At 47.2% G+C, this 23,072-nt stretch overlaps 1 protein-coding gene across 4 annotated transcripts in view; it reads left to right on the top strand.

Moving 5' to 3' along the window:
- Positions 1-22,851, top strand: part of pabir2 (PABIR family member 2) — an 88,908-nt gene extending 66,057 nt beyond the window's left edge. For all 4 annotated transcript variants that reach the window (XM_078211959.1, XM_078211962.1, XM_078211961.1 and 1 more), the window contains exons 9-10: positions 5,391-5,487; positions 21,530-22,851. In XM_078211959.1, the coding sequence (XP_078068085.1) occupies positions 5,391-5,487; positions 21,530-21,710 (278 nt within the window). In that variant the 3' untranslated portion in view covers positions 21,711-22,851. The remainder of the gene's footprint in view (positions 1-5,390; positions 5,488-21,529) is intronic.
- Positions 22,852-23,072: the final 221 nt, after the last annotated feature.

The following is a 23,072-nucleotide window of genomic DNA, read 5'->3' as shown; positions in this document are numbered from 1 at the left end:
TTGCAGTGGGAGAGGGAGGATCCAGTAGTCCTGATTCGTCTAGGTACCAATGATATAGGTGAACGAGGAAAGACAGTCTAGGTAGTCAGTATGAGCAGTTTGGCACCAAATTAAACAGAACCGCAAAAGTATTAATCTCTGGATTATTACCTGAGCCACATCCAAATTAGCATAGGGCAAATAAGACTAGAGGTGAATGAGTGCCTCAAAGACTAGTATGGGAGAAGAGATTGCTGGTTTGTGGGGCACAGGCATCAGTGCTGGGGAAAGTGGAATCTGATTTAATTTGACTTAATTTGATTTATTATTGTCACATGTACTAGTATACAGTGAAAAGTATTGTTTCTTGCATGCTATATAGACAAAGCACACCGTACATAGGGAAGGAAACGAGAGTGCAGAATGTAGTGTTACAGTCATAGCTAGGGTGGAGAGAAATATCAACTGAGTGTGAGGTAGGTCCATTCAAAAGTCTGACAGCAGCAGGGAAGAAGCTGTTTTTGAGTTGGTTGGTACGTGACCTCAGACTTTTCTATCTTTTTCCCGAAGGAAGAAGGTGGAAGAGAGAATGTCCGGGGTGCGTGGGGTCCTTGATTATGCTGGCTGCTTTGCTGAGGCAGCGGGAAGTGTAGACAGAGTCAATGGATGGGAGGCTGGTTTGAGTGATGGACTGGGCTTCATTCATGACCCTTTATAGTTTCTTGTGGTCTTGGTCAGGAGCAAGAACCGTACCAAGCTGTGATACAACCAGAAAGAATGATTTCTATGGTGCATCTGTAGAAGTTGGTGAGAGTCATAGCCGACATGTCAAATTTCCTTAGTCTCCTGATGAAAATAGAGGCATTGGTGCGTTTTCTTAACTATAGTGTCAGCATGGAGGGGCCAGGACAGGTTGTTGGTGATCTGGACACTTAAAGGCTTGAAGGTCTCGACCCTTTCTACTTTGTCCCCATTGATGTAGACAGGGGCATGTTCTCCTCTACGCTTCCTGAAGTTGATGACTATTTCCTTTGTTTTGTTGACATTGAGGGAGACATTATTGTCGCTGCACCAGTTCACCAGATTCTCTATCTCATTCCTGTACTCTGTCTCATTATTGTTTGAGATCTGACCCACTACGGTGGTGTCGTCAGCAAACTTGAAAATCGAATTGAAGGGGAATTTGGCCGCACAGTCATAGGTGTATCAGGAGTATAGTAGGGGGCTGAGAACACAGCCTTGTGGGGCACCGATGTTGAGGAGGTGTTGTTGCCTATCATTACTGATTGTGGTCTGTGTGTTTGGAAGTTCAGAATCCAGTCACAAAGGGAGGAGCCGAGCCCCAGGCCACGGGAGTTTGGAGATGAGTCTCTATTATTATTATCTCTTCGGACTCCATGCACAACTAAAAAAAAAGAAAGAAGAGATAGGAGAGGTGATGCATGAATACTTTTCTTCAGTGTTCACCAAGGAGAGGGGCCATGTTTTTGAGGATGAGTGTGAGATACAGGCTGATAGGCTAGAGGAGGTAGATGTTCTGAGGGAAGATGTATTAGCAATTTTGAAAAGCCTGAGGGTCGATAAGTCCCCTGGGCCAGATGGGATATATCCTAGGATTCTTTGGGAGGCAAGGGATGAGATTGCAGAGCCTTTGGCTTTGATCTTTGGGTCCTCACAGTCCACAGGGATAGTGCCAGAGGACTGGAGAGTGGCGAATGTTGTTCCTCTGTTCAAGAAAGGAAATAGGAATGACCCTGGCAATTATGGGCCGGTTAGTCTTTCTTCAGTGGTCGATAAGTTAATGGAAAAGGTCCTGAGGGATAGAATTTATGACCATTTGGAAAGATGCAGCTTAATCCGGGATAGTCAACACGGATTTGTGAAGGGGAAGTCTTGCCTCACAAATTTGATTGAATTCTTTGAGGAGGTAACTAAGTGTGTAGATGAAGGTAGAGCAGTTGATGTCATATACATGGATTTTAGCGTTTGATAAGGTTCCCCATGGTCGGCTCATGAAGAAAGTAAGGAAGTGTGGGATAGAGGGAAATTTGGCTGATTGGATAAATAACTGGCTATCTCATAGAAGACAGAGGGTGGTGGTGGATGGAAAATTTTCAGACTGGGGACCAGTTACCAGCGGTGTACCACAGGGATCAGTGCTGGGTCCTCTGCTATTTGTGATTTTTATCAATGACTTGGAGGAGGGGGCTGAAGGGTGGATCAGTAAATTTGCTGATGACACCAAGATTGGTGTAGTGAGTGAGGTGGAGGGCTGTTGTAGGCTGCAAAGAGACATTGATAGGATGCAGAGCTGGGCCGAAAAATGGCAGATGGAATTTAACCCTGATAAGTGCGAGGTGATTCATTTTGGGAGGACAAATTTAAATGCGGATTACAGGGTCAACGGCAGGGTTCTGAGGAATGTGGAGGAACAGAGAGATCTTGGGGTTCATATCCAGATCTCTGAAGGTTTCCACTCAAGTGGATAGAGCCGTGAAGAAGGCCTATAGTGTGTTAGCGTTTATTAACAGGGGGTTTGAGTTTAAGAGCCGTGGGGTTATGCTGCAACTCTACAGGACCTTGGTGAGACCACATTTGGAATATTGTGTGCAGTTCTGGTCACCTCACTATAAGAAGGACGTGGAAGCATTGGAAAGAGTGCAAAGGAGATTTACCAGGATGCTGCCTGGTTTGGAGGGTAGGTCTTATGAGGAAAGGTTGAGGGAGCTAGGGCTTTTCTCTTTAGAGCGATGATCATCTCTCTTTATTAAACTAATAGAGGATGAGAGGCGACTTAATAGAGGTTTATAAGATGATGAGGGGGATAGATAAAGTGGACGTTCAGAGACTATTTCCTTGGGTGGATGTAGCTGTTACTAGGGGGCATAACTATAAGGTTCATGGTGGGAGATATAGGAGGGATGTCCGAGGTAGGTTCTTTACTCAGAGAGTGGTTGGGGTGTGGAATGGACTGCCTGCTGTGATAGTGGAGTCGGACACTTTAGGAACTTTCAAGTGGTTATTGGATAGGCACATGGAGCACACCAGGATGATAGGGAGTGGGATAGCTTGATCTTGGTTTCGGACAAATATCGGCACAACATCGAGGGCCGAAGGCCTGTTCTGTGCTGTACTGTTCTATGTTCTGTGTTCTATTATTGTATTATTGGGATGGTCTACACCTGAGTGTGCTGAAACCAGTGCTTTTTCGAGCTGCAAAACTAGGGAGGTAGAGAGGGGTCAAATGTGGTAAAACAAAGATTAGAGACAAGGAAAGCGAGAAAGACATTAATAGAACATTGCAGCACAGAAACAGGCCTAATATGAGAAATGATAAACAAACAGTGGCAGGAAAGGACAGAAGAATACAAATCTGAGAATAAATCAGCAGATCAGGCTAGAGATTACAAAAAGCATAAGAGGATAAAACTTAAGGCTCTGTATCTCAATTCAAAAGTTTTCAATACAAAACAGATTGTTTATCTCAATTTACACGAATAGCCATTACAGGGACATGATAGTAGGATGATGTGCATCACCTGTATATTAAAAGGTGGGTGATTTTTCGGAAGGACAGGAAGCTGGGAAAATGTGGAAGGGTGTCTTTGTTAATTAAAGATTACATTAGTTTAATAAAGAGAGATGATCAAATCAAGATATGGCAGTGGTTTGGATACAGATCAGGAATGATAAAGCTGAGAAATAACTTGGGTAGGACAGAAATAATGGGAGCTTTTCAAAAGGGCCGGTCAGAGGCTGGGAATTCTTTGGAGAGAACTCACTTCCTGACTCCCCAAAGCCTGTCCACCATCTACAAGGCACAAGTCAGGAGATGAAATACTTTCCATCTGCAGCTCCAACAACACTTAAGAAAAACGCCATCCAGGGCAAAGCAACCCACTTGATTGGTATCCCATCCACAAACATTCAGTCCCTCCACACTGACGGCATGGTGACAGTGTGTACCATTTGCTGGATACAGTGCAGCAATTTATTGTTCAACAACTCCCAAACCCGTGACCTCTCTCGCCTAGAAAGGCAAAGGTCGCAGACGCATGGGAATATTACCACATGCAAGTTGCCCTCCAAGGCGCACACCATCCCGACTTGGAACTATGTCACCGTTCCTTCACTGTCGCTGGATCAAAATCCTGGAACTGCACTCCTAACAGCACTGTGGGTGTACCTACATCACATGGACTGTTGTGGTTCCTCCTCAGAGGGAATTCAGGATGGGTAAAAATTCTCACTTTACCAGCAATGCTAACATCCCGAGAGGGTTTTTTAAAAAGTAGCCTTTCATTCACGCTGCAATTGTGGCTTGTCACATTGCATCTTCCTACATTGGCCCATTGAAAAACAAAACTTGCAGTTACAGTTTTTCTTTGTTTGAAGTTGTGGTTCCTGAAAAATGCAATTTTAAATGAAACCACTTTAAGCAAATCAGTTTTTCCCATTACAACTAAAATGTTATAACTTGAAATACTATATATTAATAGATGTCTACATTCATATATTAATCTTTAAAATAAAACAAATTTGAAAATATAGAAGAAATACAGAATTAATGTAAAGTAAATTGCACTCGCCAGCTCCATCCTGTGGCAGATGTTAGCCAGTGCAGCAAGCAGCTGAAGAAACTCCAGGGCATCAGAGTAGGAGTGGGGGTAAAGGTGACACCCTCTCCCCTCCCCCCTCCCTCCCACGCTGGAAGCAGGCACCAGGGTCTTGGACTACTGTACTTTGCAAGAGGACAACATAACAGGTCTCTAGCAGTGGTGCACTGATTCCATCAGTGCTGGGAAATGGCAGCAAACCATGTGTCTTCATATTACACGCCACAGTATTAAATGGCTTTTATATCTCTAGTTTATAACCAATGTTACAGCAAAACAACATTGACTGAGTCAGTGTTACGCAGAGGCCTGCAGCATCATTGTGATGTCAGCACATCCCAATGCCAATGATGTCCTTTTGAAGTGCAGTTGCTGTTACAATGTAGGAAATGGAGCAGCCAGTTTGCACAAAGTAAACTCCCATACAAAGCAATCTGATAATCACCAGATAATCTGTTTTGCGGATGTTGATTGAGGGATAAATATTGGGCAGGACACAAGGAAGAACTCCCCTGCTCTTCACTGAAATGTTGCTAAGGTAGTGCTGCACCCACCTTGTAGGGCAGGTGGGGTCTGGGTTTAACAGCGTAGCTGACTGCTGGCATCTCCAACACTGCTTCTCAGTGCTGCCCTGGGAATATCAGCCTGGACTTTTCCCTCCAGTTTCTGGAGGTCTTGAACTCTTAATTTTCTGATTCAGGTGAGAGTGCTACCCACTAAGCCATAACCAACACTATTTTGCAGGAAAAAACAATGTCTGCAGCTCCAATGATTAATCTTTATTTGCAATTCCAGGTGAGATGGAATCTGAAAGCCAACCAAAGCGACTTTTCCAAGGAACCACAAACATGCTGTCCTCGGATTCCTCACAATTGCCAGAACTTGGCACCTGGTGAGCAGCCAGCTCAGTAACTTCACTCTGTATAGTACTCACTGTTCCTGAACCTCTTTCAGAATGTACTACTTTTCTCTGCAGGTTTACGTGAGAATGAGCTTTGATGAGTTAATCTGTCTCCCTCAGTGATATCTCTGTGTCTTCAAACCACACTCAATAACAGGACAAATTGTACCTGTGTTCTGTAATTCCTGTCAAACAGCTCACAAGTGTGTACACAAGTGAACGTGTATATGAATTACTGCAGCTGTACATCGTCTGCTGCACGCACACTCACTCACTCACTCTCACACACACTCAACACACACACAACACACACACACAAGAACATGGGGGAAGATGTGAGCATTTATTGCCCATCCTTAATTGCCCCTTGAGAAGGTGGTGATGAGCTGCATTCTTGAACCGCTGCAGTCCCTGTGGTGTAGGTACACCCACAGTGCTGTTAGAAAGATGGTTCCAGCGACAGTGAAGTAACAGCGATATATTTCCAAGTCAGGATCATAGAATCACACAGTGCAGAAGAAGCCCTTCGGCCCATCAAGACTGCACTGACGTGTGAGAAACACCCGTCCTACCTACCCAATCCCATCTACCAGCACTTGGCCCATAGCTTTGAATGTTATGTTGTGCCAAGTGCTCATCCAGGTACTTTATAAAGGATGTGAGGCAACCTGCCTCTACCACCCTCCCAGGCAGTGCATTCCAGACCGTCACCACCTTCTGGGTAAAAATGTTTTTCCTCACATCCCCCCTAAACCTCCTGCCCCTCACTTTGAACCTATGCCCCCTCGTAACTGACCCTTCAACTAAGGGGAACAGCTGTTCCTTATCTACTCTGTCCATGTACCTCATAATCTTGTACACGTTGACCAGTTTGCTCCTCAGTCTTCTCTGCTCCAACGAAAACAACCCAAGCCTATCCAACCTCTCTTCATAACTTAAATGTTCCATCCCAGGCAGCATCCTGGTGAATCTCCTCTGCACCCTCTCCAGTACAATCACATCCTTCTGTGGTGTGGTGACCAGAACTGCACACAATACTCTAGCTGTGGCCTCACCAAAGTTCTATACAACTCCAACATGGCAATTCCCCTGGTGAGTGACTTGAAGGGGAACTTGACGGTGGTCATTGAAGTTTAAAGTTTATTTATTAGTGTCACAAGTAGGCTTACATTAACACTGCAATGAAGTTACTGTGATAATCCCCTAGTCGCCACACTCCGGCGCCTGTTCAGGTACACTGAGGGAGAATTTAGCCTGGCCAATCAACCTAACCAGCACGTCTTTCCGACTGTGGTAGGAAACTGGAGCACCCGGAGGAAACCCATGCTGACACGGGGTGAACGTACAAACTTCGCACAAACAGTGACCCAAGTCGGAAATCGAGCCTGGACCCTGGCGCTGTGAGACAGCAGTGCTAGCCGCCGTGCCACCCCATTCTCATGTATCTGTTGCCCTTGCCTTTCTAGGTCAGGCCAGTCAACAGGTTCCATTTGACCCACCAATCAATATTCAAAATACATGTAAGCGGAAGTGATAGTGTTTCAGGAGCTGTTCCTCCACTCAGCTTGTTTCTCTCCTGTGTATTCACTAATGAGTTTATCGGCAGAAAAATGTAGGACAGAGACAGTCTGTGATTGGAGGAGCAGCAAGCAGTGGGAAGCTGAGGTGGGGGAGTAGCGATATTAGTTAGGCAACATATTACAGAGGGTGGACAATTTAGAGCGGTCATGTAATGAGTCGCTGAGGGTGGAGCTCAGGAACAGGAAGGGTGCAGTCACTATGCTGGGGGCATACTACAGGCCACCCAACAGCCCACGGGAAGTGGAGGAACGGATATGTCAGGAGATTCTGGATACGTGCAGAAAAAATAGGGCTGTTGTAGTGGGAGACTTCAATTTCCCTGGTATAGACTGGAAAGTGCTTAAGGCTGGGGGTCTGGATGGGGAGAATTTGTAAAATGCGTACTGGAAGGTTCTTTGGAACAGTATGTAGATAGCCCAACTAGAGAGGGGGCTATACTGGATCTAGTTCTGGGAAATGAGCCCGGTCAGGTCGTCAAAGTTTCGGTAGGGGAACATGTGGCAAATAGTGACCACAACTCTGTTAACTTTAGGATAGTAATGGACAAGGACGAGTGTTGTCCTAAGGGTAGGGTGCTAAATTGGGGGAAGGCTAACTATAGCCGGATTAAGCAGGAATTGGTGGATGTTGATTGGGAGAGGCTGTTCGGGGGTAAGTCCAAGTCTGGCATGTGGGAGTCTTTTAAGGAACAGTTGATAAGGCTGCAGGACAGGCATGTGCCTGTAAAAAGGAAGGATAGGAAAGGTAGGATTCGAGAGCCGTGGATAACCAGGGAAATTGAGGATCTGATCAAAAAGAAAAAAGAGGCGTACATTAGGTCCAGGCAACTGAAAACAGATGCAGCTCTGGAGGAATACAGAGAGAGTAGGAAAGAACTCAAACGGGGAGTTAGAAGGGCAAAAAGAGGTCACGAAATGTTCTTGGCAGACAGGATTAAGGAGGATCCTAAGGCATTTTATTCATATGTTAGGAACAAAAGAGTTGTCAGGGAAAAAGTCAGACCTCTCAGGGACAAAGGAGGGGAATTATGCTTAGAACCCAAGGGAATAGGGGAGATCCTAAATGAATACTTTGCATCGGTATTCACAAAGGAGAGGGACTTGTTGACTGGCAGTGTCTCAGAGGGAGGTGTTGACCCGTTAGAGAGAATCTCCATTACAAGGGAGGAAGTGTTAGGTTTTTTAGGTCACATTAAAACTGACAAATCCCCAGGGCCTGATGGCATCTATCCTCGACTGCTCAGAGAGACGAGAGATGTAATTGCTGGGCCTCTGACTGAAATCTTTGTCTCTTCATTGGACACAGGTGAGGTCCCTGAGGATTGGAGGATAGCGAATGCCGGACCGTTATTTAAGAAGGGTAGCAGGGATAACCCGGGTAATTATAGGCCAGTGAGCTTGACGTCCGTAGTAGGGAAGTTGTTGGAGAGGATTCTTAGAGACAGGATGTATGTGCATTTAGAATGGAACAATCTCATTAGTGACAGACAGCATGGTTTTGTAAGAGGGAGGTCGTGCCTTACAAATTTGGTGGAGTTTTTTGAGAAAGTGACAAAAACGGTTGACGAAGGAAGGGCCGTGGATGTCGTCTATATGGATTTCAGTAAGGCATTTGACAAAGTCCCTCATGGCAGGTTGGTTAAGAAGGTTAAGGCTCATGGGATACAAGGAGAGGTGGCTAGATGGGTAGAGAACGGGCTTGGCCACAGGAGACAGAGGGTAGTGGTCGAAGGGTCTTTTTCCGGCTGGAGGTCTGTGACCAGTGGTGTTCTGCAGGGCTCTGTACTGGGACCTCTGCTATTTGTGATATATATAAATGATTTGGAAGAAGGTGTAACTGGTGTTATCAGCAAATTTGCAGATGACACGAAGATGGCTGGACTTGCGGATAGCGATGAACATTGTCGGAGAATACAGCAGGATAATAGATAGGCTGGAAAATTGGGCGGAGAAATGGCAGATGGAATTTAATCTGGATAAATGCGAAGTGATGCATTTTGGAAGAAATAATGTAGGGAGGAGTTATACAATAAATGGCAGAGCCATCAAGAGTATAGAAACACAGAGGGACCTAGGTGTGCAAGTCCACAAATCCTTGAAGGTGGCAGCACAAGCGGAGAAGGTGGTGAAGAAGGCATATGGTATGCTTGCCTTTATAGGACGGGGTATAGAGTATAAAAGCTGGAGTCTGATGTTGCAGCTGTATAGAACGCTGGTTAGGCCACATTTGGAGTACTGCGCCCAGTTCTGGTCGCCGCACTACCAGACGGACGTGGAGGCTTTAGAGAGAGTGCAGAGAAGGTTTACCAGGATGTTGCCTGGTATGGAGGGTCTTAGCCAAGAGGAGAGATTGGGTAAACTGGGGTTGTTCTCCCTGGAAGACGGAGAATGAGGGGAGACCTAATAGAGGTGTACAAAATTATGAAGGGTATAGTTAGGGTGAACAGTGGGAAGCTTTTTCCCAGGTCGGAGGTGACGATCACGAGGGGTCACGGGCTCAAGGTGAGAGGGGCGAGGTATAACTCAGATATCAGAGGGATGTGTTTTACACAGAGTGTGTTGGGAGCCTGGAATGCGCTGCCAAGTAGGGTGGTGGAGGCAGACACGCTGGCATCGTTTAAGACTTACCTGGATAGTCACATGAGCAGTCTGGGAATGGAGGGATACAAACGAATGGTCTAGTTGGACCAATGAGTGGCACAGGCTTGGAGGGCCGAAAGGCCTGTTTCCTGTGCTGTACTGTTCTTTGTTCTTGGCAGTGTTCAGCCTGAGGAGCAGAGTGGCAGCATCAAGTCTGAAAGCGGTAGGGAGGTTGTAAGCCGTGAGTGCACGGAGTGTGCCTGTCTGACTGGGGAAAGGGGCAGTGTCAGAGACTAAGAAGAAATGGATCTGCCGATTGGGGGAGGAAGAGGCTGCGTGGCAGCATTTAACTGCCGGGGATGTATCACTTGAACAAATCCTGGATTATTCTGTCAATTTTCTGTAATTTCTGAATTGAAATTTCAGAGTTACAGGAAATTCTTTTCATTTCCAAATCGCTGCTGTGTTTCTTTTTACATGTGGACATTCGAATTAGGAGCAGGAGTAGGTCATTTGCCCCATAGAGCCTGCTCTGCCATTCAATTAATCACAGAATTGTTACAGCACAGAATGAGTCCATTCAGCCCATCATGTTTGCACTGACTCTTCAAATAAACATTATTACTCAGTGCCATTCCCCTGCCTTTTGCCTATACACCTGACATTGTTTCTATTATCACCTAAGGTAGTCTTTTTCGGGTGGGTCACGGGATGTTGAAAAATGGGTTGGCAAAAATGATCCCAAAGATTGGCTTAAATTCTCACTGCAGTATCCTGTATGACCGCGTGAGGAAAGAACAAACAGGTCAGTGCAGTCTGTACATGCACTTTGTCACTAATTCTCTTTCCCTTTCTAGTAAGCCGTTTGTATATATGGATTGTTTGTTACGTGGAACAGAGGACCAGAGATAACAATCGGGTGGCACAGTGGTTAGCACTGCTGCCTCACAGCGCCAGGGACCCGGGTTCGATTCCCGGGGGCACGGTGGCACAGTGGTTAGCACTGCTGCCTCACAGCGCCAGGGACCCGGGTTCGATTCCCGGGGGCACGGTGACACAGTGGTTAGCACTGCTGCCTCACAGCGCCAGGGACCCAGGTTCGATTCCCGGGGGCACGGTGGCACAGTGGTTGGCACTGCTGCCTCACAGCGCCAGGGACCCAGGTTCGATTCCCGGGGGCACGGTGGCACAGTGGTTGGCACTGCTGCCTCACAGCGCCAGGGACCCGGGTTCGATTCCCGGGGGCACGGTGACACAGTGGTTAGCACTGCTGCCTCACAGCGCCAGGGACCCAGGTTCGATTCCCGGGGGCACGGTGCCACAGTGGTTAGCACTGCTGCCTCACAGCGCCAGGGACCCAGGTTCGATTCCCGGGGGCACGGTGCCACAGTGGTTAGCATTGCTGCCTCACAGCGCCAGGGACCCGGGTTCGATTCCCGGGGGCACGGTGGCACAGTGGTTAGCACTGCTGCCTCACAGCGCCAGGGACCCAGGTTCGATTCCCGGGGGCACGGTGGCACAGTGGTTGGCACTGCTGCCTCACAGCGCCAGGGACCCGGGTTCGATTCCCGGGGGCACGGTGACACAGTGGTTAGCACTGCTGCCTCACAGCGCCAGGGACCCAGGTTCGATTCCCGGGGGCACGGTGCCACAGTGGTTAGCATTGCTGCCTCACAGCGCCAGGGACCCGGGTTCGATTCCCGGGGGCACGGTGGCACAGTGGTTAGCACTGCTGCCTCACAGCGCCAGGGACCCAGGTTCGATTCCCGGGGGCACGGTGCCACAGTGGTTAGCATTGCTGCCTCACAGCGCCAGGGACCCGGGTTCGATTCCCGGGGGCACGGTGGCACAGTGGTTAGCATTGCTGCCTCACAGCGCCAGGGACCCGGGTTCGATTCCCGGGGGCACGGCGGCACAGTGGTTAGCACTGCTGCCTCACAGCACCAGGGACCCGGGCTCGATTCCCAGGGGCACGGTGACACAGTGGTTAGCACTGCTGCCTCACAGCGCCAGGGACCCAGGTTCGATTCCCGGGGGCACGGTGACACAGTGGTTAGCACTGCTGCCTCACAGCGCCAGGGACCCAGGTTCGATTCCCGGGGGCACGGTGCCACAGTGGTTAGCATTGCTGCCTCACAGCGCCAGGGACCCGGGTTCGATTCCCGGGGGCACGGTGGCACAGTGGTTAGCACTGCTGTCTCACAGCGCCAGGGACCCGGGTTCGATTCCCGGGGGCACGGCGGCACAGTGGTTAGCACTGCTGCCTCACAGCGCCAGGGACCCGGGTTCGATTCCCGGGGGCACGGCGGCACAGTGGTTAGCGCTGCTGCCTCACAGCACCAGGGACCCGGGCTCGATTCCCGGGGGCACGGTGACACAGTGGTTAGCACTGCTGCCTCACAGCGCCAGGGACCCGGGTTCGATTTCTGGCTTGGAATTTGTGTGGTGTTTACACATTCTCCCCGTATCTGTGTGGGTTTCCTCCCACACTACAAAGAACTGCAGATTAGGTGGATTCCCCGTACTAAATCGCCGCTTAGAGTCCAAAAATGTGCAGGTTAGGTGGATTAGCCATGGGAAGTGTGGGGTTACAGGGATAGGGCGGGGAAGATGGCCTGGGTAAGTTACTCTGTCAGAGATTTGGTGAGGACTAGATGGGCCAAATGGCCTCTTATGCACTGTAGGGATTCTGTGATATGTTTTATAATAAGTGAATGTGGCATTGGTCACTGGAAAATAGTTTGAAAAACACTGATCTAATGCCTCGATTGAAGCTGCCTCCACCACACTCCCAGGCAGAACATTCCAGACCCTGAACCACTCGCTGGGTGAAAAAAGTTTTTCTCACATCACATTTGTTTCTTTTGCAAATCACTTTAAATCTGTGTCCCTTCATTCACGATCCTTTCACCAGTGGGAACGGTTTATTCATAGAGTCAGAGAGGTTTACAGCATGGAAACAGGCCCTTCGGCCCAACTTGTCCATGCTGCCCAGTTTTTAACCACTAAACTAGTCCCAATTGCCCGCATTTGCTCCATATCCCTCTATACCCATCGTACCCATGTAACTGTCTAAACGCTTTTTAAAAGACAAAATTGTACCCGCCTCTACTACTACCTCTGGCAGCTTGTTCCAGACACTTACCACCCTCCATGTGGAAAAAATGCCCCTCTGGACCCTTTTGTAGCTCTCCCTTCTCACCTTAAACCGATGCTCTCTAGTTTTAGACTCCCCTACCTTTGGGAAAAGATGTTGACTATCTAGCTGATCTATGCCCCTCATTATTTTATAGACTTCTATAAGATCACCCCTAAACCTTCTACGCTCCAGGGAAAAAAGTCCCAGTCTTTCCAGCCTCTCCTTTTAACTCAAACCATCAAGTCCCAGTAACATCCTAGTAATTCTTTTCAGCACTCGTTCTAGCTTAGTAATATCCTTTCTATAATAGGGTGACCAGAACTGTACACAGTATTCCAAGTGTGGCCTTACTAATGTCATATGCAACTTCAACAAGATGTCCCAACTCTTGTATTCAATGTTCTGACCAATGATAGTTTCTCCCTATCTATTCTGTCCAGCCCCCTCATGATTTTGAACATCTCTATCAAATCTCTTCTTAGCCGCCTTCTCTCCAAGGAGAACAGTCCCAACCTCCCCGATCTATCCTCGTGACTGAAATTTCTCATCCCTGGAACCATTCTGGTAAACCTCTTCTGCACTCTCTCCAATGCGTTCACAACCTCCCTGCAGCATGGCGCCCAGAACTGTACACAATATTCCAACTAAGGTTTAACTAGTGTCTAGTATAAGTTCAGCATAATCATCTTCCTCCTGTACTCTATGGTCCAACAAATATGGCCCACCACCAAAATAGACCCCATCAGTCTTGCAGAGGACACAGAGGAATTCATCAGGTGAATGAGGCTGCGGGAGTTCTTCCACAAACCCAAGAGGCCACAGCGAACACAATGAGACAGCCAATGAACCGGAGCAGCGACCGAAGAGGAAAGAGTCGAATTGGACTCCTCCGGAAGGCCGCTGCCCTCGACTGATGGCATGTATGCCCAAGCCATCAGGAGGTGCGTCAATGCCAGATTCATCAGCCGCACTCACAAGACAGCCCCGAACGTCACCCAAGCACAACGCAACGTCACCCAAGCACAACGCAACGCCATCCGTGCTCTCAAGACCAATCGCAACATTGTCATCAAACCAGCAGACAAAGGAGGGGCCATCGTCATACTGAACAGAACGGATTACTGCAAAGAAGTGCACCGACAACTGAAGAACGAGGAACACTACAGACGGTTATCCGCAGGTCTGACCAAAGAACACACCCGTCAACTCAACAGACTGATCAAGACCTTTGATCCGGACCTTCAGAGCACCCTCCGTGCTCTCGTCCCACGTACTCCCTGCGTTGGAGATCTCTACTGCCTCCCGAAGATACACAAGGCAAACACACCCGGCCATCCCATCGTATCAGGCAATGGGACCCTGTGTGAGAACCTCTCCGGCTATGTCGAGGGCATCCTGAAACCCATTGTACAAAGAACCCCCAGCTTTTGTCACGACACTACGGACTTCCTACAGAAACTCAGCACACATGGAGCAGTTGAACCAGGAGCACTCCTCGTCACAAGGGATGTCTCGGCACTCTACACCAGCACCCCCCAACGACGATGGCATTGCTGCAACTGCCTCAGTACTCAACGCCGACAACTGCCAATCTCCGGATGCAATTTTACAAGTCATCCATTTCATCCTGGAACACAATGTCTTCACCTTCAACAACCAGTTCTTCATCCAGACACACGGAACAGCCATGGGGACCAAATTCGCACCTCAATATGCCAACATCTTCATGCACAAGTTCGAACAAGACCTCTTCACCGCACAGGAACCTCAACCGATGCTATACACTAGATACATCGATGACATTTTCTTCCTTTGGAGTCATGGTGAACAATCACTGAAACAACTCTATGATGACGTCAACAAGTTCCATCCCACCATCAGACTCACCATAGACTACTCTCCGGAATCGGTTGCATTCTTGGACACACGCATCTCCATCAAGGACGGTTACCTCAGCACTTCACTCTACCGCAAGCCCACGGATAACCTCACGATGCTCCACTTCTCCAGCTTCCACCCTAAACACGTTAAAGAAGCCATCCCCTGTGGACAAGCCCTCCGTATACACAGGATCTGCTCGGATGAGGAGGATCGCAACAGACACCTCCAGACGCTGAAAGATGCCCTCATAAGAACAAGATATGGCGCTCGACTCATCGATCGACAGTTCCGATGCGCCACAGCGAAAAACCGCACCAACCTCCTCAGAAGACGAACACGGGACACGGTGGACAGAGTACCCTTCGTCGTCCAGTACTTCCCCGTAGCGGAGAAGCTACGACATCTTCTCCGGAGCCTTCAACATATCATCGATGAAGATGAACATCTCGCCAAGGCCATCCCCACACCCCCATTTCTTGCCTTCAAACAACCGCACAACCACAAACAGACCATTGTCCGCAGCAAACTACCCAGCCTTCAGGAGAACAGTGACCATGACACCACACAACCCTGCCACAGCAACCTCTGCAAGACATGCCGGATCATCGACACAGATGCCATCATCTCACGTGAGAACACCATCCACCAGGTACACGGTACATACTCTTGCAACTCGGCCAACGTTGTCTACCTGATACGCTGCAGGAAAGGATGTCCCGAGGCATGGTACATTGGGGAGACCATGCAGATGCTACGACAACGGATGAATGAACACCGTTCGACAATCACCAGGCAAGACTGTTCTCTTCCTGTTGGGGAGCACTTCAGCGGTCACAGGCATTCAGCCTCTGATCTTCGGGTAAGTGTTCTCCAAGGCAGCCTTCACGACACACGACAGCGCAGAATCGCTGAGCAGAAACTGATAGCCAAGTTCCGCACACATGCGGACGGCCTCAACCGGGATCTTGGGTTCATGTCACACTATCTGTAACCCCCACGACTTGCCTTGGCTTGCAAAATCTCACTAACTGTCCTGTCTGGAGACAATACACATCTCTTTAACCTGGGCTTAACCCTCTCTCCACTCCCACTTAATTACCTGTAAAGATTCGCATTCCAACCATTATTCTGTAAATTGAGTTTGTGTCTTTAAATGCCCTGTTTGTGAACAGAACTCCCACTCACCTGATGAAGGAGCAGCGCTCCGAAGCTTGTGGCTTGTGCTACCAAATAAACCTGTTGGACTTTAATCTGGTGTTGTGAGACTTCTTATCCAACAAATAAAGCCCAGAATACGATGTGTTTTATTAACTGCTCTCTCCACCTGTCCTGCCACCTTCAATGATCTCTGCATAGATACACCCAGCTCCCCCTGCTCCTGTACCCCTTTATTTATATCGTCTCATAGCTAAACTGACCCCTCATGATTTTTGAGCCTGCTCCGCCATTCATTTTGATCATGGCTGATCATCAAATTCAATATCCTGACCCTCCCTACCCCCCATATCCCTTGATCCCTTTAGCCCCTAGAGCTATATCATAGAAATCATAGAAACCCTACAGTACAGAAAGAGGCCATTCGGCCCATCGAGTCTGCACCGACCACAATCCCACCCAGGCCCTAGCCCCATATCCCTACATATTTACCCACTAATCCCGTTCGATAAGGTGCCTCACAAAAGGTTGCTGCAGAAGATTGGGGTACACGGAGTTAGGGGTAAGGTGTTGGCGTGGATTGGCTATCTAACAGGAAGCAGAGAGTTGGGATAAATGGGTGCTTTTCTGGTTGGCAGTTGGTGACCAGTGGCGTGCCGCAGGGATCGGTGCTGGGGCCTCAATTGTTTACCAATTACATAGATGATCTGGAGGAGGGGACTGAATGTAGGGTATTCATGTTTGCTGATGACACGAAGGTGAGTGGAAAAGCGAATTGCGCGGAGGACGCGGAAAGTCTGCAGAGAGATTTGGATAGGCTGAGCGAGTGGGCGAGGATCTGGCAGATGGAATATAACGTTAGCAGATGTGAGGTTATCCACTTTGGAAGAAATAATAGTAAATTGGAATATTATTTAAATGGAGAAAAATTACATCGTGCGACTGTGCAGAGGGACCTGGGGGTCCTTGTGCACGAATCGCAAAAACTCAGTCTGCAGGTGCAGCAGGTGATCAGGTACCATCATGTTATCTATGGTGTAGGTCAAATGTACTTTCCAGGCTTCTGTTTTATGAGCCTCCAATCTAATCTTTATCGCGAGGGGGATAGAATATAAAAGCAGGGAGGTCTTGCTGCAACTGTACAAGGCACTGGTGAGGCTGCAACTGGAGTACTGTGTGCAGTTTTGGTCCCCTTATTTGCGAAAGGATATATTGGCCTTGGAGGGAGTGCAGAGAAGGTTCACCAGGTTGATACCGGAGATGAGGGGTGTAGCTTATGAGGAGAGATTAAACAGATTGGGTCTGTACTCGTTGGAGTTTAGAAGGATGAGGGGTGATCTTATAGAGACATATAAGATAATGAAGGGGCTGGATAGGGTAGAGGTGGAGAGATTCTTTCCACTTAGAAGGGAAACCAGAACTAGAGGGCACAGCCTCAAAATAAGAGGGGGCCGGTTCAGAACAGAGTTGAGGAGGAACTTCTTCTCTCAGAGGGTAGTGAATCTCTGGAATTCTCTGCCCATTGAAGTGGTGGAGGCTTCCTCGTTGAATATGTTTAAATCACGGGTAGATAGTTTTCTGATCGATAAGGGAATTAGGGGATATGGGGAGCAGGCGGGTAAGTGGAACTGATTCGCTTCAGATCAGCCATGATCTTGTTGAATGGTGGGGCAGGCTCGAAGGGCCAGATGGCCTACTCCTGCTCCTATTTCTTATGTCCTTATGTTCTAATCCCTCTAACCTACACATCTCAGGACACTAAGGGCAATTTAGAATGGCCAATCAACCTAACCCGCACATCTTTGGACTGTGGGAGGAAACCGGAGCACCTGGAGGAAACCCACGCAGACACGAGGAGAATGTGCAAACTATATCTAATTTCTTCTTGAAATCAGACAATGTTTTGGCCTCAACTACTTTCTGTGGTAGTGAATTCCACACATTCACCACCCTCTGGGTGAAGAAATTTCTCCTCACCTCGGTCCTAAAAGGTTTACCCCTTATCCTCAATCTGTGACCCCTAGTTCTGGATTCCCCCACTATCAAAGAACAATACAGCACAGGAACAGGCCCTTCGGCCCTCCAAGCCCACCTCGCTCCCTGGTCCAAACTAGACCATTCTTTTGTATCTCTCCATTCCCACTCCGTTCATGTGGCTATCTAGATAAGTCTTAAACGTTCCCAGTGTGTCCGCCTCCACCACCTTGCCCGGCAGCGCATTCCAGGCCCCCACCACCCTCTGTGTAAAATATGTCTTTCTGATATCCGTGTTAAACCTCCCCCCCCCCCCCTCACCTTGAACCTATGACCCCTCGTGAACGTCACCACTGATCTGGGAAAAAGTTTCCCACCGTTCACCCGATCTATGCCTTTCATAATTTTATACACCTCTATTAGGTCACCCCTCATCCTCCGTCTTTCCAGTGTGAACAAACCCAGTTTACCCAATCTCTCCTCATAACTAAGCCCTTCCATATCAGGCAACATCCTGGTAAACCTCCTCTGCACTCTCTCTAAAGCCTCCACGTCCTTCTGGTAGTGTGGCGAGCAGAACTGGGTGCAGTATTCGAAATGCATCGGGAACATTCTTTCTGAATCTACTCTGTCTAACCCTGTTAGAATTTTATAAGTTTCTCTGAGATCCTCTCTCACTCTTCTGAACTCCAGTGAATATAATCCTAACCGACTTAGTCTCTCCTCATATGGCAGACTGCCATCCCAGGAATCAGCCTGGTAAACCTTTGCTGTACTCCCTCTATAGCAAGGACATCCTTCCTCAGATAAGGGCCTTCCTATTTTTGCTACCATTTATCCACATATCCTGCATCTGCCATGCAGATGCCCACACACTCAGCCTGTCCAAATCACGCTGAATGAATCAAAACCCATTTCTCCTACACCAGTCTTTGAGGCCACATATTTAGCTCCCTAATCTTATTTACATTACACTGGTTTCCTTGTTGCTCAAGTAGTAATCCAGAGATTTGTTATCTTTGAATCCCTGATTTTTAATTTAGCCCCTAGTTGCTCATACTCCCTCAGCAGACCCTCTTTCCTTGTTCTACCAAGGTCATTGGTACCCATGTGGATCATGACCACTGGATCCTCCCCCCTCCCACTGCAAGTTCCTCTCCTGTCCAGAGTCGATGTTCCGAACCTTGGCACTGGGCGGGTAACCCATTCGTCTGCATTCTCGCTTTCAGCTGCAGAGAACCGTGTCTATCCCTCTGATAATATTGGCCATACTGCGTTCCGATTTCCTATGTCCACTTCAGTAGTTTACTGTATCATGGTGCCAAGGTCAGTTCACATATCCATTTGGCAGCCCTTGCTTTTGTCCATACAGGCTGCAAGGACCTTGAGCCTGTTGGACAAATGCAAAGGCTGAGGTTCCTCCACTTTTACCTTCTGGTTCCCCATATCTGCCTCACTCCTGGCCTTGAGCACTGACCAAATCAGAAGTTCCTGTCTCCTGAAGTAAAGCATCTGTGTAACTCTCGCATCGTAGTGTCTGCAGCTCGGCCTCCAGCTCTCTGAGCCAAAGTTCCTGAAGCCGCAGATGTTTTCCCTGGATCACAGTGGCCTCCAGCAGCTCCCACATCCTGCGGTCACATCTCCTGCCTGTTATTGTTTTTTAACCAAAAATGGGACGCTGACATTGCTGGCTAAGTCAGCGTTTATTGCCCATCCATAATTGATCCTGAGTAGGTGGTTGTGTGCTGCCTCTTAAACCACCATAGGTACATCCACAGTGCTGTTAGAAAGCAGTTCCAGGATTTTGACCCAGCGACAGTGAATAATAGTGATATATTATGGAGAGGCAATGGCCTAGTGGTATTATCATTAATAATACCACTAGTATTATTAACTCAGTTAATGTTGGAGGACCCAGGTTCAAATCCCACCACGGCAGATGGTGGAATTTCAATTCAATTAATATCTGGAATTAATAGTCCACTGATGACCACGAAACCATTGTCGATGATTGGAAAAGCCCATCTGGTTCATTAATGTCCTTTAGGGAAGGAAATCTGCCATCCTTACCTGGTCTGGCCTACATGTGACTCCAGAGCCACAGCAATGTGGTTGACACAACTGCCCTCCAATGCAACTAGGGATGGGCAATAAATGCTGGCCGGCCAGCCAGCGACGCGCATGCCCCACAAATGAATAAAAAAACTATTTCCAAGTCAGGAAGGTGTATGCCTAGATAGGAACTTGCAGGTGGTAGTGTCCCCATGTATTTGCTGCCCTTGTCCTGGGTGATAGTGACAATGGGTTTGGAAAGTGCTGTTGGAGGAATTGCAGCAGTACAGCTTTTAGATGGTACACAATTAAAGAAATTAGCACAGACAGAGAGGAGGTTCTGAGTGGTCTGGCAGGCTTAAAAGTAGATAAATCTCCAGGGCCGGATGAAATGTATCCCAGGTTGTTGAGTGAAGTGAGGGAGGAAATAGCAGGGACGCTGGCAATAATTTTCAATTCATCTCTGGCCACAGGAGAGGTGCCGGAGGACTAGAGGGCAGCCAATATGGTACCATTATTCAAGAAGGGAGAAAGGAATAAAGGAGGAAACTACAGGCCAGTCAGTCTAACCTCAATGATGGGGAAACTACTTGAAGCAATTCTGAGAAACAGAATTATTCAGCATTTGGAGAGGCAGGGATTAATCAAGAACAGTCAGCATGGTTTTGTTAAACGGAGGTCATGTCTGACCAACTTGATTGAATTTTTAGAAGAGGTGACCAGGTGAGTAGATGAGGGCAATGCATTTGACGTTGTCTACTTGGACTTCAGCGAGGCTTTCGATGAGGTCCCACATGGGAGACTGATAGCAAAGGTAAGAGCCCATGGGATCCAAGGAAATTTGGCAAATTGGATCCAGAATTGGCAGAGCCGCAGGAAGCAGAGGGTAACAGTTAACCGGTGTTTTTCAGAATGGAAGACTGTGTCCAATGAGGTCCCGAAGGGATCGACATTGGGGCCTTTGTGGTTTCTGATTTAGACTAGAATGTAGGAGGGTTGATTTGTAAGTTTGCGGATGATAAGAAAATTGGTAGAGTGGTAAATAGTGAGGAGGATAGCCTTAAGATTATAGGATGATGTAGATGTGCTGGTCAAATGGACTGGTCAGTGGCAAATGGAATTCAATTTGGATCAGTGTGAGGTGATGCAGTGGGCAGGACGAATAAGACAAGGGAATACACGATGAGCGTTAGGACCCTGGGAAGTACCAACGATTAGACGGTGCTTGGCATCCATGTACACCAGTCCCTTAAAGTAGCAGGACAGGTGAATCAAGTGGTTAAGAAGGTGTATGGTATACTTGCCTTTATTAGCCGAGGCACAGAGATTAAGAGCAGGGGGTTTATCATCCTAAATCTTACAATACAATGATCAGTGTCTTCTAAATGTTTTCCCACTGACACTTGATCTATTTGACCAGCTCCTTTGCAAGAACCAGGTTTAACAGTGCATCCTTTCTTGTTGGATCAGACGAGTCCTGCTGTAGGAAACTGTCCTGAACACTATCTGGGAACATTTGGTCCTCTCTGCCCTTTATGCCTCCACTGATCCAGCCTACATTTGGGTATTGGACTAAAATGGATAACAATTAAACAATTCTGCAATGAGACTGGTTGATTTGTAACGACTAATCTTCTGTTTTTGTGATTGATAACTGTTTTTGATTTTTCAGTGCGATTCGGAGCGGTGATCTGTTTCTCAGTCTGTCAGCAGACTGCCTTGATGGCAGCAGCAGCAATGGTAGTTCAAGTCAGGATTCACCAGCAAAGTCTTGTACAGTAAGAGAGTCTCCAGTGACGACATCTGATTCCTGCTCATCTTTCACTGCGGGAGCTGGACTTTCACCAAAATGACCCTCCCTCTTTGGAAGGAACGTTGGAAGTGGGGAGAATTTGGGAACAGAGTCTACATCAATTAGAAGCTGGTGTAAAACGTGTGGTGCCATTAATATATGTAATTGTGTAGAAGAATGTCAGTGTTAATGAACTGGTTGTAGTAATTCTGAGGAATATTTTCTCCCTTTTTAATTTTTTCCCTTGAAATTGTCATTTACTTTTTGCACCAACACTTGGAATCTGAAAAATTCTGAAATGTCACCTGCCAGAATCATAAATGTTTGGCTTTGACGTTTACTTTCACAGCAGATTCTAAGTGCAGCAGCACAGGTTTGTCCTTTTCAGATCCTTTTGAGCTTTAATTTCTCTGAATAGCACTAAACAGAAATGGTTCTCGACTTGAATTTATTTTTAATCTGTTGTTGAATAGATTTTTGTGCTTGGCTTAAATGAGCGCAAATGTTAATAGCAAACAAAGCAACCTCAAGTTGGCTGCTGGTATCTTTGCTGTAATGGAAGAGTTGGGAGCATGGATTGATGGCTCTCGTGACTTCCATTAGTCCTTTGTACAGATTCAGTTACTTTAGTTATTTCTTTATTGAATGATTGTTGCAGAAGCACCTTTTACAGAGTCTCGCAGTTACCTGTAATATCAGGCACCTGTGGAGTGTTCATAGCTATTAACAAACATGTGCATAGTGTAACATACCAGAAGAAAGGAGACATTTGCCTAATTTAATATTGTATTTCATAACTGCATCACAGCATGGCTTGTGTGTATAATCCATAGATCCCTATAAACAGTTTCACAAGCTTCTGGGGAAATAAATTATTAGTTACATAGAACTCTTTGTTATTTTCCCATAAACTTGATTTCTTTTGTTTTATTAACTTTTTATTGCCATGTATAGTGATAGAGTGCTGTATAAACACATTACTTTGCTTTGTGTGGAATTATCAGTGGATTTACACCTGACTTACCTGAAATCTCCTGCTTTATCAATATCCTTATTTTCCCATCTTTGTGCAAAAAAGAAAATCAGGCTTTAGAACAAAGGGGAACTTATGAGCATTTGGTTCTGGAATACTGTATGGAATGAAAATTTATATTGTGTGTGTATATATATATATACATATATATAAAAGTTCTGTAACATCACTTTCCTCTGCATTTGTGAAAATCTGTCAGTAAGTGGTTAATTAACTGCAGAATGTTGATTTGTCACAAAACTTGATAATGTCGAGCTGCTGTTGTGTAAACTCTACTTGTTATCCATCGGTGTTCCAGACATTTCTGTCTTCAGTGAGAATTACTAGAGGGGTGTTGCTGACACAAAATCTGCAAATTGCAATTTATCACACAATGTAGATAATATTCTG

The sequence above is a fragment of the Mustelus asterias genome, chromosome 4 (genome assembly GCF_964213995.1).
Source record: "Mustelus asterias chromosome 4, sMusAst1.hap1.1, whole genome shotgun sequence".
Classification (NCBI taxonomy): domain Eukaryota; kingdom Metazoa; phylum Chordata; class Chondrichthyes; order Carcharhiniformes; family Triakidae; genus Mustelus; species Mustelus asterias.
Note: the sequence above shows the minus strand (reverse complement) of the source record. Positions and strands in the feature narration are given on the sequence as shown.